General features: G+C 37.0%; 1 protein-coding gene across 3 annotated transcripts in view; it reads left to right on the forward strand.

Moving 5' to 3' along the window:
• The window catches only part of grik2 (glutamate receptor, ionotropic, kainate 2), a 239,825-nt gene that overhangs the window by 183,365 nt on the left and 38,302 nt on the right, over window positions 1-18,158 (forward strand). For all 3 annotated transcript variants that reach the window (XR_014200724.1, XM_082150286.1, XM_082150285.1), the window contains 2 exons: window positions 1,741-1,859; window positions 6,322-6,539. Coding sequence is in view for 2 of the 3 variants with exons in the window: in XM_082150286.1 (XP_082006412.1) it covers window positions 1,741-1,859; window positions 6,322-6,539 (337 nt within the window). In the remaining variant the exon portion in view is untranslated. The remainder of the gene's footprint in view (window positions 1-1,740; window positions 1,860-6,321; window positions 6,540-18,158) is intronic.

The following is an 18,158-nucleotide window of genomic DNA, read 5'->3' on the forward strand; positions in this document are numbered from 1 at the left end:
TATTTTGAACTTATATGAGACTGTTGTGTTGACTGTTTTTTATTAGTTTGATGCAGAAGTTGAGCTATTTAAAGAGCACAGTAATCATTTTCAGATTGCTCCAGCACTTGACGAATCTTGCTCATAGACTCATAGATGCAGAAAATGTTGTGTACTTTACTTTCAGTGTCTGAAAATCAATAATTTCTGTTTAAATTTCAGAGTTTTGATGAAAAATTATAATAGCTGAGACAAATAATCTCCTTAGTATCTGATTGCCCAACTCTTGAAAAGCCTCTAGATGCTTTTTTATCCCATCACTTCAGCACAAACTGAATTGGGTCACAATGCTTAATTGTCACCCAATCAACCTTTACTAATGTAATGTCACTTATATTTAGCTGGAGTAAATGGCAAGTCTCAATGTGGGAGAGAGATAGCTCAGATCGAGGCATCGAGGTGTGGAGATGATGGAATAGACTACATCGTCTGCATTGGGCATCTAAATTAATTAATCATTTTTAAATTAATATTCAGGGTTAACTACACATTCATCTATATTGACAGCATATGTGGCTGTCAATTACCAACAAAACAACAACAACAACAACAACAAAACTTCTAAACAGAAATGCACAGATATATTGTTATTTAAGGCCTATTCACACTAAGATGGAACACATCCTAAATGTTTGTTTACAACAGTACCAACTGTGTGTCAGGCTAAACGAAGGCCAAATACACTCCTATACAATATGTCAGTCTTCCATGATGTCAGATTCCTCTGACTGACTAACTGACTTTCAGCTGGTCTGCTATCTTTTATCTTTATGGTTAAATATAAGTGTAATATATGAACCCAGATAATATTTTCAATGCTGGGATATGAGGTAAAGTGAATAATATACAAACATTCATAGACATATGCATACAACAATGTACACTGAGAAAAATAAATAAAATAATTTCATGTATAAATTACGTAAAACATTACACTGAATCCATAGGCTCAGCAGCTTTGGAATTTATTGAAGACCATGAAGTGTAAGGAAAATGTTATACTAGTTCGCCGTTTGCACTTAATGCCACTGCTTTGATGCAGTTTGAGAAATATTTGTTTTTATGTGAGAGACAAGTAAAGTACTATGATCTTTACTAATGTGCAGGATTGTAAAGCAGAACATATAAAAAAATGCATAAAAAAAAATACAAACACATTGTGTATTGCAAATGACTTGAATATATCAACAAAAAAAAAAAAACATTCTTAAACTCTCACGTTGACAGTAAAATCCAACACACAGCAAAATAAATATTGTAAATTAGATTTTCACATGTGTAAGTTTTTGTTTATTTTTTAGAACTTAATTTGTATGTTACCTGGGATATTCATTTAATTTTAAGATGGGTTGCTCATATGCATTGGCAATTATGCTCGCCTTTGATATGAATATGTAATTTGAGAGTTCCTGGAATTGAAAAAAGGGTGATTGGAAACATAAACAGCTCTAACCAATATGTAACTACTGTATCACAAGCTTAACTTATTTATTTCTTCCATTTGATAAGACAGATGGTAATAGATTCATCAAGAGAATTTGTATTTTTCCTGAATATTGATATCTAATTGACTGATGATTATGCTAACCTGTCTCTTTCTCCTTGTGTCTCTATAGGTTGACCTGCCTTTCCTTCATTTTTCTTCGATGTACCACATCATTTGGAGTAAAATGTATCTGTGTTCTGTGTCGCTCATCACAGGTTTAGCCCCTACGAATGGTATAACCCCCACCCGTGCAACCCCGACTCGGACGTGGTGGAAAACAATTTCACCCTGCTAAATAGTTTCTGGTTCGGAGTTGGAGCTCTCATGCAGCAAGGTAGACGCCTCTGCCTGCCCCTCTTAGCACACATCCCACTCTTTTGCTGGGGGTCCCAACTTGCTGTTGTCAGGCCCACTATGATGCATGGGTGCCTCTGTGCATGTAGTTCTAGAAGCAAATTGGTTGCTGGCCAATGGTATGAATGAGGCTGTGTGGGACTTGAAAGTGTTTATTGGTGGGTGTTGGGTAGTGCAGTGGTTCCCAAACTTTGTAGAGTATCGTACCCCCTGTGGCATTTAAAGGGTTAGTTCACCCAAAAATGAAAATTCTGTCAGTAATTACTTACCATCATGTTGTTCCAACCCCGTAAGACTTTCGTTCATCTTCGGAACACATATTAAGATATTTTTGATGAAATCTGAGAGCTGGCTCACTCCTTCATAGGCTGCTAGGTTATTGAAACTTGCCGGCCCAGAAAAGTTAGTAAAGACTTTGTTAAAATAGTCCAAGTGACTACAGTGGCTCAACCTTAAGTTTATCAAGCAACGATAATACTTTTTGTGCGCAAACCCCCCATAAATAACGACTTTATTTAACTATTAATTTTCTTCCGTGTGGGCCTCTAAGTGAGTTCACAAGAGAGCCATGATTCATGCGCGAGTGAAATGAATAGTTGAATGAAGTCGTTTTTTTGGGGGTGGGGGGGTTGTGCTCAAAAAGTATTCTCGTCGCTTGATAAACTTAAGGTTGAGCCACTGTAGTCACTTGGACTATTTTAACGATGTCTTTACTAACTTTTTTGGGCTTGCAGATGCAATCACCTAGCAGCCTATGAAGGAGTGAGCCAGCTCTCAGATTTCATCAAAAATATCTTAATATGTGTTTCGAAGATGAATGAAAGTCTTACGTGGTTGGAACAACATGAGGGTGAGTAATTACTTAGTAATTTCATTTTTGGGTGAACTAACCCTTTAACATCTTTCTGCGTACCCCTTCTCTTCCACTGCAGTCACACCTTTCCATTAACGACAATGTTTCCCCCCTTAAATTGTAAAAAAAAAACTTTATATAGGCAACATTTTCTAACCCTATTCAATGTGTGTAATGTTTTGTCATATACTTAAAATTCCATTAATTTTATTATAAAAATAATAAAGCAATAAATTATGATAAAAACAAAGTGTTACTATTAAACTAAAACCACCTGTAGGTGGCAGCAAGTCACTATCTTAATGAGTAATTTATCATGTCATTCATTCAGTAACGAATCAGGTGGCTGTATTTATGAATGGGTCATTGAATCGACTTTTCCAATTCGGTTAAAGCCGCAGATTCGTTCACTAATGAAAGACAGCTGTGTGTTTACTTGGAGACGCTCAGCAGTTCTGCTGTGTATTTTGTTGGAACTATTGTTTCGTTGCAAATAAAGCAAACAATTTTGACAATTTTTTGTTATTTATTAAAATGTAGGCTATGTCACTAAAATTAACCTTTTTGTTGGTTGAATTGTTTTATAAAGTCAATTTGCAATCACGTGGATATTCGGGAAAATTTGCATTCCTGCATTAAACTTTGCATTAAAGAGAGTTTGAGACTTAAATTGATCTCTATACACAGTCTCTATCTATATTTGTTCTTCACGCTAGTAAGTTCTGAACCTCCACTTTTAAAGGTACATTGAACGGCAGTAATGTAGCGCGATTTGCTAAGGCAACATACTCTGCTGGTAAACTATCATATGCTCACTGCTTGTGTCTATGTAGTCAGTTTTGACATGCATTTGACTGTTTACGGCACTACCTTGTTCCTGTTTTCACACTAGAGGTGGCATTTTGCCTGGTAGAAATGCATCATCTGTTTTAGTGTTATTTTAAGTTGGGGTAAAATTAAATGAACTCAGCATTTTGTTCGCATACACCCTCTGTCATCTCAAGTATCGCCAGGGATACGCGTAACCTAGTTTGGGAACCACTGGGAATGGGGGGTTCAATCAGGGGTTCATTAGTTGCATGCAGAACTTTTCCATAACCACTGTTCTCTCGCTCATCAGGGTTCTGAGAAGGTAAGTCCAATTTCATGTGCAAAAAATGGCGGAATGACACAAAGACTAACTCTTGGTCATGTCCTCTGTCTTAGACTGCCATGTGTGTTGTTGACTTCTAACCCTAATCATACCAAATCCTCATGCCACATCTTCTCAACTGTGGGACGCAGATGTTTGAGATTGAGAAAGGCCTATGATGAATGAAGGACAATGACACATGTAACCTGCATGCCTTTGTGTTGCATCAGACTAGCATACTAAGATTTGGTTGAGTAATGAGAGACACCAGGCCCTTGTTTGCAAAGTAGCATGGGTAATGTTTGAATCTGCACTGCATCCATCAAATGGAATGATTTACAGCTGGGATTGGATTGCTATGTAACATTAACCTTGTGAGTCTTTGTGAAATCTACATTGTTAAAGAGATAAAAAAAGAGCTGTTTGCAATGTAGACAGCATGGATATCTGTTTTGACATGGAATGTTAGAAGTTAAAAAACATTGCAGATATTATGAATAGTTGCATAGCTGCTCTAGTTGGTGGAGCATTTTGTCTGGTTAATTTTTATAATAAAGAAGACCGAAGAGTTACAGGGTCATGCACAGTCAGCCTCCAACTGGAGCAGATGTCTTCACCCCTGCTCCTGGAGGCTCACTGTCCAGCAAAGTTTATTTACAACCTGCTTCAACAACAAGCGATCCCAAAGAGCTTAACTGGCTGCAGGTATGTTTGATTAGGGTTAGACCTTATCTCTGCAGGACAGTGAGTCTCGAGGAACTGGGTTGATGACCTCTGAACTAGAGGGACAAGAGATGCTCAGTCAGAATTAGTAAAAGTGTGGGTTCCTCAGTGTACGTGCTCCCCAAGAGCAGGTAACCTACTGAACCCCACATGCGATTGGCACTATTAACAAGGAATCATCAGTAAGCAGAGGACATTAAAAGTTAGCTAATGTGTTTGGATCATTGTGAATTATATTCTGTAAAACGAATTATTGGCCAACAGCTTCACCTATTAACAACATAATGTTAGGATGTCATTGGGACTGTCCTTTGTTCAGGTTCCTCTGTGAGTTTTGGAAGAGAAGATGTGGCATTAGGCTGAGGGCAAAATGAGCAGGGTTTGTGTATGATGACTGTATGCATGTCTCTTGATGAGTGAGTAACACTACATTGTAGAGAGGCTCCCCTGCCCATGGCTTGTCAGCCCCGAGAAAACTGTGGGATGACGTGCTTGGACATGACGTTACCTTGGGTACATGACAGTCAGCCCCAGCCAGGTTAAATAAGGTCACCCTGACCAAATGGTCCCGCATGGTGATAATTTGAAATGACAACATTTATTTCTTCTTGGGATGGTTTTCGTTGTGTAATTGTGTGCTGTTTTGACACGACTGTATGTTTGTTTCTTTAAAAGTGGTTAACGCATCTTTTCCGCTAGAGGTGAAGTGTGTGAAATATGTGCCTCTAGTTTCTCAGACTCTCCTTCCAACCTGCTCCTAACTACTTGTTTTGGATAAATGGGTATTCCTGTCCAAAACTTACGCAATTGTTTGAGCCACATGTTGGAATGCTCTAGCACCACAGTGTTTGCACTTAGAAAGTCAGCCTATGGTCGATGAATGGTTCAGATATAGTTGTCTCTGTGGATAGGATAAGAGAACGTCTTTCAGCATTGAAGAAAATGCACACATCACATTTAACAAATGAACTGCTAGTGTATGTAAGGGAAAGGTGATTCTCGCTTTCTTCCTTCCTATTCCAATGGTTGTTCAGCTGTCTGGTAGCTAGAGTTAAAATTTCCAAACTCTGGACTTGACTGACAGGTCACTATAGCATTATGAGTCTGCTGAGGTCTGAGTTTGGAGTTCAATTGTAATTGATGTAATGGCTAATCTTTCTGACAGTCCTTTGTGTTTTGCCATGGACTCAGCATAGCAGATCAAAGCTTACAATGAATCGCAGAACTTGAGAAAAGGTGCCAGTTATTTCCTTGTGCTATTGTATCTCTTCCTAGTACAACTAGTTATTGCCCCTACTTTCCCCCGTTTCAATTAATTTCCTAAGCATGACCATGGTGACAACTTGATTAAGGAATAACAGAAAATTATACTTAGACTGTAACATAAAATGGCTCTTCATTTTGGCTTTTACCCACAAGCCAAATGGATTGAAGAGTGTAGGGCAATTCAAAGACAAATTATGAGCCCTTTATGCTTTAATACAAAAATGAGAGTCTGTAATCTAATTAAATTTGGCCACATAAATTCTCCTAACACATAAATGAATTCCCACCTTCACTGTGGTTGACTTTGGCATATTTAGTTAGCATAGATATATCATCCCAATTGTCAAAATGCAAAGCCTTTCCCTGCAACTAGTTATCTGGACTAGGTTAGACCTGTGCATCTGGTTCTGGTCCTCACATTGAAATCACTGCTTTACCCTGACTACTATCTCTGCTCCTCTCTACTAGGATCTGAGCTCATGCCCAAAGCCCTTTCCACCAGGATAGTAGGAGGAATCTGGTGGTTTTTTACCTTAATCATCATCTCCTCCTATACGGCCAACCTAGCCGCCTTCCTCACCGTGGAGAGAATGGAATCTCCAATTGACTCGGCTGATGACCTGGCCAAGCAGACCAAGATTGAGTATGGAGTGGTTGAGGATGGCTCTACAATGACCTTCTTTAAGGTAAGTTGAGGCCGTCATATCACTTGTAACATAATTAACATCAAACAATAGCGTTTTTCCACCAAAATGGTTTGGATGCAGGTTCAGGGATTAGATAATGAGTCCCAATTCTCAAACTGTTCTGAGCATTTCCGCCAAATGAAAGGGGGTTCCAGGCCATTCAAATCCAGAGAGTGGGAACAGAGAAATGCTGATGCTGGTCTCATTGAGAAATGTAATAATGTTGCAGTACTTTGCTCTGTGTGTCTAAATATATAAACCTGTGCATGAGAGAGAGAGACCTGGCGTGCAAGATTGCTAGTGAATCAGCGGTCTCAGTTTCAATATCTCTCCATAAGGACAGAGGAGAGTACCGGTAGTTTAAATGAGAGCTTCTGGTACACTAGAATGTACCATTTAAGGATGACGCATAACCGGATCGCCCTGTGATGTCCACCGGGTTTATTTTTGTGATAATGACCAGCTAACTCTACATTATCCTTCACTAATTTGATTTGATTTAATTACATTTTTAATTGATTACAGCTTTTAATTGAGTCACCAGGAAGGTCAATGACAGGCTAGTATTTTTAATATTGTTTTGTGCATCTGGTGAAGAGACCTTTGCCAGTCGGATGGTCTGGCACATTGAATAGTGGTGTCACATGGATTATGTGAGTTTGAATCTGTTTTGCGATGTACCTGATAATATATTATTTTTATTCTATAGTAATAAAAAGCAAAATGTTTGAGAATTAAGTTTTTATACTTGACCTAATAATTGAGGTTGTGTTTCAGTGCTTTTACTGCTTTAGACTGCTGGAAGTGCAAAGGTTGAAATCATAATTTTATGACTGTACTGTTCAGTGCCTCTATGTGGGAGATCTACTCTGCATTTCTTTATTCCGTCCAGAGGGGACTGAACATGTTCACTTTAAGAGTAAAATACTCTTATTAAGTCAATATTTTTGCTTTGAGATCACAGATTGTCCCCATTTGTGACCAGTTCAGTGAAATACTCAGCCAGCTGTTACAAAGCACGTTTTGTCTTTCCTATCTGCCTCTGTAATATGTTCTTGTAAATATACAGAGATATATTGACCATTTGGAAGGTTTCTGTATTTCAAATGCTAATGAAATAGAATTTAAATGCCATTCTTAGTTGTTTTTTTTATTATTATTATTTTTTTATTAACCCAGTTTGCTTCATTAATACTTATTTCTGTGATATGTAATTCATTTTTAATTTGTAATTCATTTTATTTCAAAAAGGGACCGTGCACATTAATCAATATTCATGAATGTAAATGTACCCAAATTAGCCAGAATTTCTGGTCTTGTTGTGAATAATTCACCAGTACAGATTATTACAATCAGATTCTATTTATGATACAATCAATTCCTGAAGGAATTGGCAACATTTTCCTTTAGTTGAATACACAGTTTTAGTTTCATAGAAATGTGTCACATATCATGGAAGTAAAAAGTGTTGCGTTCACTCTGACACAAATAAAACACAAAAATGGGAATAATATTGCAGATAGAAAGATTAGAGCAGACTACTGGAGAGAGAAAAAAAAATGCAGCTCCTTCAAAGCATCCTGATCCTGACAACGCCTATAATCCATTCCAGTCAGATGTCCTACAGGAACAGCAGATGTTCTGAGCGCTGAACACATATGCTCTTTTAGCAGGTGCTGATGTATCGAGTGATTGAGTGGCAGTGCGAGTGATTGACGGTTTGATAAACTGCCTTTATTGATTCTGTATAATGCGCTACAGAGAGACAGTCACAGAACTCAATAGTATCAAGAACACTACACTTGAAATTAAATAGGTTCCTTTTATGTTCTATAATTAAATGAATTTAGAACCATATCAAACATCGAAACCCCTCGTGGCTGAAATAGTTTTAGGTTCTTTACATCTGTACTTTCACCGCTAGCTTCTATAGCTGCTATTGATTTGCTGTTGTTACAAGAACCCTAATCTACTGCTATATAATCTAGAAAATCGGTTCTCATTCACCAATTGTTTGTACACACACATTTGCTTGTGAAATCTATGTACCAACGTTTTCATGAACAAATCATATGCAGGCTCATTGGACTAACTTCCCTGCAGCATTTCTGCAAAACTATATAATGTTGCATCTTGCACTTTAAAAATGAAATGTCCAGTGAGTGTGTCTAAAAGGATTCAGTTTTAACCGAAACAGATGAATGGGAATCTGGCAAGTTGGTTGTTGTACACGGCAGTTAGTAAGTAAAAGGTTAATGCTCTTTTGTATCTGAAAATAACGTACCATCTACACCATAAACATACCTGATAGTGTTAACAAAAGCAAACGTGAGATAAGAACATTTGATGAAGGAACATTGCCATTTTAGCTGCATCTACAAGTCTTTGAGCTCTTTTATTGTGATTCGTGTTTCTATTCTAAACGTACGGAACATGTAGGAACAACTGATACCACACAAACACAATAATCACATGCTTGGGGTTGCTTTCTAATTATGCTAAGATAAAATTTTGTACGTGCTCAAGGATCTTGCACCCGTATCATACGGTTTCTGAATGTGACAAAAGGCTGCAAAGGAATGGTTTTGGGAAAAGCCCTTATATGCTGATTATTTGGACGTATTTTATGCAAATTACTAACCTCAAGTATGTGGTCACTCATTTATAATAGTCCAAATTCATTAGCATTAGAATAAGGTTAAGAACAAATTCAAATGCATACGCATATTATATATATGTATATGTGTGTGTGTGTGTGTGTGTGTGTATATATATATATATATATATATATATATAAATTGTGATAGCTCTTCTGTGCATGTAATCTACACAATAATTAGTGAATGAGAAACATTTTTTTTTTCTTGTTTAATGTAATATGCGAAAAATGTTATGCAGTTATTTGTTAAAAAGTTTCAGCATAATATATGTATGCCACATCCAAGATTAATATTATCATTCTTTCTACTGTACTGTACTTTTTTTTTTTGTTTGTTAGTTTAATTTGTCGCCATTGTGTCTTCTATTATCTATTAAATTATGTATGTAACGAATACTGTTCCTGGGTCCAAGCCTCTACTTCGTTTCAATTGAGAAAATAGCTGTTTTTGAGAATTTTGCTTTTATTGCACACATTTAGACAAACATTTTAAAAACTGCACACTGTAGGTTCACAATGTCCTGAACACCAATATTTTAAGGATTTAGAAAAGATGAATCACTGTCTGGCCAACTGAGATTTGCTATGGAGATAAAGGCTAGGATCATTATTTTTCTGTAATACTACAGCACACAATGAGTGCATATTAGCACACTTTATTGTTTGCTTTTGGGGTCTATTAGAGCATTTGGATCTGGTAAGGGTGACGTCTGACATCAGACTTAACAACCGGGTGGAATGAGATTGCCTGGTTATGCTTTTATAGCAGGCCACCTATGTGTGATTCTGGTCAGAACGACAATTTCAAATGTTGTATTCCCTAGACCTCGAAGCTGTTGGTGGTTTTTAGCATCTTTGGGTTTAATTGCTAAAAAAACCTGATTTTAATAATATATGTTGAGGTTTATTGAAATGGCCGCTAGCGAGTGTCTGATGAGGCACTGGGGAGTTTGAGCTGGATGACTGCGCTAATGGGAGCTCACAATTTTAATCCTTTGATCACTCTTTTATGCACTATGTTCCTCAATATACTGCACCCGTCCTGTAAAAGCCATCCTTTTTGGGTCAATAAGAGAATACGTAAGAGGCAATATAGAATTGATTTCAATGGGCATTTTTACCCTTGTAAAGGCAATTTTAATAATTAGGTTATTAAATCCAATCAATCAATCAATCAATCAATCAATCAATCAATCAATTTTATTTATATATAGAACACTTAAAACAACCAAGGTTGACCAAGGTGCTTCACAGGTTAAATACAGTAACAGGTCACTACTCACACAATAAAAGTACAACAATAAAACATTTATAATATACAGTATACAAAATGCATTTGTGTTTTTTTTTTTATAATTTTTATATGTCAAAGACTTAAATTAAGCAATTTTTTTTAGAATTGTAACGGAATACATTAAATGGTCCTATGCTTTTTCGCATTTTTAGCTTTAGTTAGTGTGTGTTGCTGTAAAAAAAGATTTGCAAGGTTACAAAGCTCAAAGTCCCTCCAAAGGGAGATATTTGATTTACCGGATTCAACTTTCCTTTCCTTTCCTAGGCTTCGTCGAAACAGGAACTGTTCTGCTCTTGTGAACCAGACTGTGTGTGTACGGAAACGGCATGTCAAATTCTGGTTACACAGACAAAACAAGCTAAAAAACGTTTATGAATTGGTTAATTAGAAAAAGATTTCACATTGGTTATTTTAGTAGAATGAAAAACAAAACTGCTATTCAAGCTGCGATTTAATTATATACATAAAGTGAGCAGAGAATGTTTCCCGTTACTGTTTCCCGTAAGTTATACACTTTTGCAAAAATCAGTGAAGATGTGTAAACTGCGGAATAAATCTCTTACTTCATATCTGCACATTGTTGTATATGATGAGAGAATCCGTAAGAGTGCAGAATTCAGTCAGTGAGCATGTGCTCTGAACAAAACGCCAGTGTTTTCAATGGTGACTAATCTGATTGACCGTTGCATTCATAAGCTCAACAGAAACATGTGTGATTGGTCATAATGCTCAACGCTGCAAAAATCACGTAAAAAGAAATCTGATACAATGTGAGCAGACTTAAATGTAATGCCACAATCACCACGTATTATTAAATTGCACATTTTACTTTAATCACGACAGTCGTCTTAGAATTAGTTTAATTGTGCAGGTTTTTTTCTTTTTCTTTTTTTTTTCTTTTTCTTTGTCCCCTTATCTTGAAATTATACGTGAGGGGGCGACAGAGTTTGCTTTAACTGTATGTCATTAAACCAGATTATACAGGAGGTTAGCTATAATCACACCCACCAGTTACTGTAACTAACTTTAACTAAATTACAGTACACATCAAGAGTCTCTTCCATTCTGAGGAAACTGTCAGTTAAAAAGAGTTTGCCTATTCTGACAGCACTGCACGCAATAACAATGAAATCAAGCTTGTGCTAGAACCTTGGTGTTTGCATTCTTCTTTTACTGACAATGTACCTTGCTAGGACCAGGAAGGGCCTTCAGAAATGCCTTCATTCTTTGTGGCACAGATTCAACAAGGTGCCTGAAACTTGTAGAGGTGCTACATATTCCTCAGAGATTTTTGTCCACATTGTCATGATAGAATCACGCAGTTATGCAGATTTGTCGACTGCTCATCCATGATGTGAATTTCTCATTCCAGCACATCCCAAAGCTGCTCTACTGGACTGAGATCTGGTGATTGTGTATTTGAGTATAGTGAACTCATCGAAATGTTCAAGAAACCAGTTTTTCGCCCCAAAAGAACTGCCGCTCACTGGATATTTTCTTTTGTTCCTGACCATTCTCTGTAAACCCTGGAGATGGTTGTGCGTGAAAATCCCAGTAGATCAACAGTTTCTGAAATACTCAGACCACCCCGTCTGGTACCAACAACCATGACACATTCAAAGTCACATACTGTAAATCACCTTTCTTCCTCATTCTGATGCTCAATTTGAACTTCCGCAGATCATCTTGACCATGTACTTGCCTAAATGCATTGTACCTAATACAGTGGCAGATCCCTCTGATATTATGTCACGGTATGCAGTGTTGAGTTTTCTATTGTTCATATCTGAACAATATATAATGTATGTGGCGGGAGGAGCAAACAACAGACACAGTGGGCCCTATCATACACCCGGCGTGAAGCAAGTGTGTTTTGCTAGTTTCAGCCCGACGCAGTTTTCATTTTCACATCCTGCGCCATGTTGTTTAAATGGCAAATTGCGCCCATCTGTTCGCCCATGGGCTGCTGGTCTGACAACGAGGTGTGTTCAGGAGCATTGATGGAGCGTTGCTATTTTGAGGCAACTGAAATAGACTGGAATAGACTGAACCATTGACCATCAAAAACCTGGTCCCATAGATGGTCTCGCTTTAATCTCGCGCACGAGCAGATCTGTTTCCTCGCTAGAGAAGCGTTCAGTCTTTCCACTTGCAAATTCCTCCATGTAATAGTGAATCCGCCATGGCGCGAACGCAACTGGCTTCACGGTTAAGGGGAGATGAGACTCTGATCGGTTTATTTCACGTTACGCCCAAAACACACCCATTACTCATTAAGAGAACAGGGACAAGCCTTTTAGACCATGCGCTGGGTGCGCAGACCATTTTTACCGTCGTTAAACTAGCAAAAGTGGATTCGGACACGCACTAAGTACACTTGCGCCCTGCGCTTTAGACCATGTGCTTAGATCCTTAAAATAGGTGTGGCGTCAAAACTTGGAGAGGCGTTTATTAACATAAACATATCCAAAAAAGGCGAATACAGTGTCCAAAATAAATAGGGGATCTGGTGTCCTCGTTGTGCTAGGGCACGTCCAGGGAAGGTAGCGCTCTGTTGGGTTGGTCCTGGTAAAGAGGGGCGGCTCTTCATTCCGTCACAATATGTGTGTGTGTAACAAACATGAAATAAATGTACAGTTCTGTTTCTAAAAAAAAAACTCCTTCCATAAAACATGTTGTATAAGACACTTTTAAATACACTTTTAGCTAAAAAAAAAAAAAAAAAAAAAAAGATTCTGTGGTCTGTTACAATATCATAGTAGCAGAAGATTATGTCCATTTTAGGCAGCCACCATCTGGAAGCCAAGCGTTCCCTGTGCTGAACATACTGCCCTAAGGCTGACACATTAAATTATAGAATATTTTAACCCATGAAAGCAGGTGGAGAACACAGAAGACGTATAGTCCAGATATAGTCCTCCTCTTCTCTGGAGGTTTGCTTTCTTTGTCCTTCTCTGCTCTGAGGCATCTTATTATCTGTCACATCTAGTATGCCACATTCTATGCTTCAAAAGATATTATGATCAAAAAGAGGAGCAGGCTCACTGGGAAAGCAGCCCGACCTCTCTCTCGTTCTCTCTCTTATCCTTCAGTATCAAAACAATCTGCGGCAACCTTTCACACAGAGGAGCACACCTTCACTCACTTCCTCGACTCGTTCATCAGTCACATCTGTGTCTCAGTAAGAGTCTGTGAGAAACGCTTTGCTCGTCCAGGTCTCATCTGACCACCTCAGCTGCTATCATCATCTTTTTAATTTGTTGAGAAAGTTTTCGTGGAACCTGCGGCTACTTCTCAGGTTCAAAACCCTCATATTTCCTGAGCAATCTTGATCTTATCAATCCTCAGTGAGTTTTTTCTGTTCTCGGACCCCTGGACCGTCGAGATGAGATAGTCTCAGGAAGCGAATCACAGCTCCTGATGATCTGGACTGGAGCAGCAGTTAAAGAGAGCAGCTCCTCCTGTAGAGAGGAACAATGATGCTCTACACCCTGTGATTCACAATCACCATTCATTCTGTGGCGGGAATGTCATTTGAAAGATTATTTTTGGAATAGAATGGCCGAAAACTAATAATATCTATATATATATTTTAAATGGATAAGTCTGGCATAAGAGTATAACAATAAGGTGTATCATTCTATTAATAATAATTGTATATTTTAATGTAATTATTTAATCATATTAAACTTAATAATAATGAATGTATATAAATACATCTTGCATATATATATATATATATATATATATATATATATATATATATATATATATATATATATATATATATATATTATAAATATAATATTTATATATACGTATATATATATATATATATATATATATTATAAATATAATATAAAATATAATTGAAATGAATGATCTATTAATTGATTAATAGAATGGAGGACTCCATATATGAGAGAGAGAGAGAGAGAGAGAGAGAGAGAGAGAGAGAGAGAGAGAGAGAGAGAGAGAGAGAGAGAGAGAGAGAGAGAGAGAGAGAGAGAGAGAGAGAGAGAGAGAGAGAGAGAGAGAGAGAGAGAGAGAGAGAGATGGAAATGAATACAAATACATATACATTTTTTATGTTTTTTTAGTTATTTTAATACATCAAGTTGAACTAAATGAAAGTGAGAAATGTTACTTTGGCAGCTAGCTGAAATAAAATAATTTTATTTATAACTATTTTATTTAATTACAGTTAATATTTATTTTATTTCATTTTCTTCTTTTTTTTTATATGTTTTAGTTAACTATAATAACCCTGATATATGTAATTAATAATTCCTGTTATACCACTAAATCTGTTATAATAAAATAGCAATTATTTAATTACGAAGGAAATACGTTATGGCCTGGTTTCACAGACAGGGCTTAGATTAAGCCAGGATTAGACCTTATTCCAATGAGGACATTTAAGTAGCTCTAACGTGCCTTAGAAAAATAAAAAAAATAAAAACATTGTTGGTGTGCATCTTGAGACAATACAATAGCACTGATATGTAAGATATGTCAGTGCAAGTTACTTTCAGCTAACACAGCTCAAACATGCATTGAAATATGATGATAGAAGTTGTGCTAACAAATCAGTAAACATTTATATTTATTTAAATGTTGTGAATGAGGTATAAAGACAAGGCACATCTTTAATACTTCGAAGAGGTGCAGGTATGTGTGTAAGGCCTAATCAAAGGCATTTTGACAAGTCTAACAATAGAGACCCAAGAGACTTTCTGCCACACACACACACACACGCATAATCACGTGCCCTTCCCTGTGGATGCTCTAAGAAGCCTTTCATTGTGCACACACATCTGTTTCTCTCTCATGACAGGCGATGTGTCTGCTTTTCGTAAAACCAATAGTTAGCAGCATCTTTAAAATGTCTTTACATGTTGGTGTGTGCGAGAGATTTATCCTGTTAGAAGCTTCACAAAGACTGTCGCCGTCCTGCGTGTGTCAATATAATGAGAATGTGAGTTAAAATGGACAGCCACCTGCCCGCTGCACTTTCCAGCATCATTATCAGTGCTGAGCTATGGGTCCGGCCCGGAGATGCTTGTTTTGGACTGATCTGCTTCATTGCTCATGGGCCTCGGTGGAATATCTCACAGAGAAAAGACCAGCAATCTACACAGAACTCTAGCAAATGTTTACTGACGATATTTAAGATACAGTCTTGTTATCTGTTCTGTTTACACCACAGATATATTTCATATATAACAATTGGGGTTGTCAAAATTAACGATTAACAACTGCAATTAATTAAATATATTGAACACCATTGTTTTATTTAATGCAGGTATCTAAAATGATGTAATAATAATAACAGTTTTCTGTTGTGGATTTTTAAATACTGGTCAGAACTGAAAATCAATTCTAACGTTTAATTATTAAAGATTTCCATTGAGATTAGAATTCCATTAATCATGATTATATTATTACAAGATAGTAACACGTTAATAAATATGTAATAACCTAATATAAATTGAATATGGAATATATGTATTCTCTATTTTTATGCCACTACTCCAACGTTTTAAAACCGGTGAGAACTAAATTGAATTTCAGTTTGAAACGCAAGCCCCTGAAGCGTCCTAGTCTTTTGTTTTAATGTGACACCGTTATGGGTGTTAATACTTCACGATCACAATGTGATGAGTAGAGTTTAAATGCAGTTTAATGTGTTCTACACAACATTAAAGTTTAATAAGGAATAATGGACCATTTGACTGTAATGTAGGCTCATACAGCTCTGGATACTTGAAGCCTGCTTTCTAGAGCAGAGATATAGACACATTTAGACATCAATTAAGATTATTATCTGTTCTTTTAGATTGGGTCATTTTAATATTTATGTGGTGATTTGAAGTCGTGGATGCAGTCTTGGTTATCTAACATGGGTGCAGCATACTTTTTTTAATTGTCAGGGAATTTGAAGCACCCATCATTCTTTAAGCTCCACCAATGTCTCCGCTAATAGAGCGCTGCAGACATGATGTGTTTTTCTAAGCCAACCTGGAAGTCAGTGTCACAGATTCCCTCGACAATAAAAACCAATAGGATTTTTCCATTTGCTTTTGGATCATTGCTGTGCCAAACAAAATGGATGATTCTTACACATTTTGTTCATCGTGATAATCTTCACTAAATAACACAGCTTTTATTTTGAAGACTAAATACAATAGGCAGACGTCAAAAGCTAAACGCAGGCTTTAAACGAATTACACCATCATTAAGCTTCAACAACTCTTTCAGTCTTTATTTAAAAACATTTTCCCTGAAAGTTTGAGTTACTGTATATATGTATATAGTATATAAACTCATTGAGGCTGTAAAAGTGCCTAGTGAGTAGAAGAGTTTTCCTCTTCAGCTTGATTACTTTTAACGAGGAAACCCCTGTAGTCACATTTAGACACTTGTTAGCAATTGCCTTTTTTAAGACAAGTAAAGCTTTGAAAAATATCACATGGGGGTATTACTAATGAATTTTATGTCATTGAATATAACATGAAAATAACCTGATCTTGTGTTCGCCATAGACCCTTAATTTCAGGCATTTATAAAAAAAAAAAAAAAAAAAACTTGACTTCCGGATGAAGGAATCGGAATTGCTGAAATGCTGAAGGCCCTGATATACTCACGTTTTTTGTTCTTCGTTTTGGGGTAAAAAGAAGTTTGAGATACCTTTGCAGCGATATACTGTTCCCGACGTTCGTGAGAGCGACATTTGGATGAATATTTGCTGCTCGCTTTCCCCTCAATGACACAATGTTGAGAAAACAGCAGATAAGAAAGCATCTGATCATAGTGACGTGGATATGTTTGCACCAGCTCTGCAATTCAGCACTCCAGACACATCCCGTCACATTTATTTAAATAGCATATAATAGATTGCTTTAAATCAAGCAGCTTTTACAGTATTAAACATGAAAAAAACGTGTCAGTGTCGCTTTCAATTAGAAGTTGTTAAAGGATGTCAATGTTAAAGAAGGCGGAGCCTCAGAGCCACACCCACCTATTACATCATCACCACGGACCACTGGTAGTTCAGAGTTATTTACCAGTCAGAGTGAACTTTTCCTGGAAGTTCACTTTGGCAAGCTGCTTCGAACTCCAGTGTTCAACATGACGCACACCAGTTTGCACCAGTATATCAGGGTCTTGACTCATTTCAGGGTTTGGGCCTTCAAAAAACATACATCATCCCTGCAGCACTCTGTAGACAATGGAAGTCAGTCAACAACAACAGGCTGACATCTGTTTACTTTCATACATCCTAGACATCAATAATGTTGTGTGTTTTGTGGCTGTTTCTGAGTGAAAGTTGATGGATGTCCCTTTTCAGTTCAGAAGCTGGTTAAATATTTTCAATCTGGAACATATCCTTATTTCACATTGACATCACTCCCACAATAACGTCTATTTTTCAGGATCAACCAATTTTTCTACAATTTGTCTCAGTGTCAGAACAGAAAATACATTTGTTTCATTTTCATTGTCTTGTCATCTAAGAATAACATCCGCAGCAGAGAATGCTTCAGGTCTGATTGTAGTGTGCGGTAAATTAATCAAAGCCTCAGAACAGATTGAGAACCAAGAGCAGATTAAAGTAGTGCAATCTGTGAACACTTCAACATGATCAAAGTATTCGACAAATCAC

Source organism: Leuciscus leuciscus, assembly GCF_965113295.1.
Source record: "Leuciscus leuciscus genome assembly, chromosome: 20".
NCBI lineage: Eukaryota > Metazoa > Chordata > Actinopteri > Cypriniformes > Leuciscidae > Leuciscus > Leuciscus leuciscus.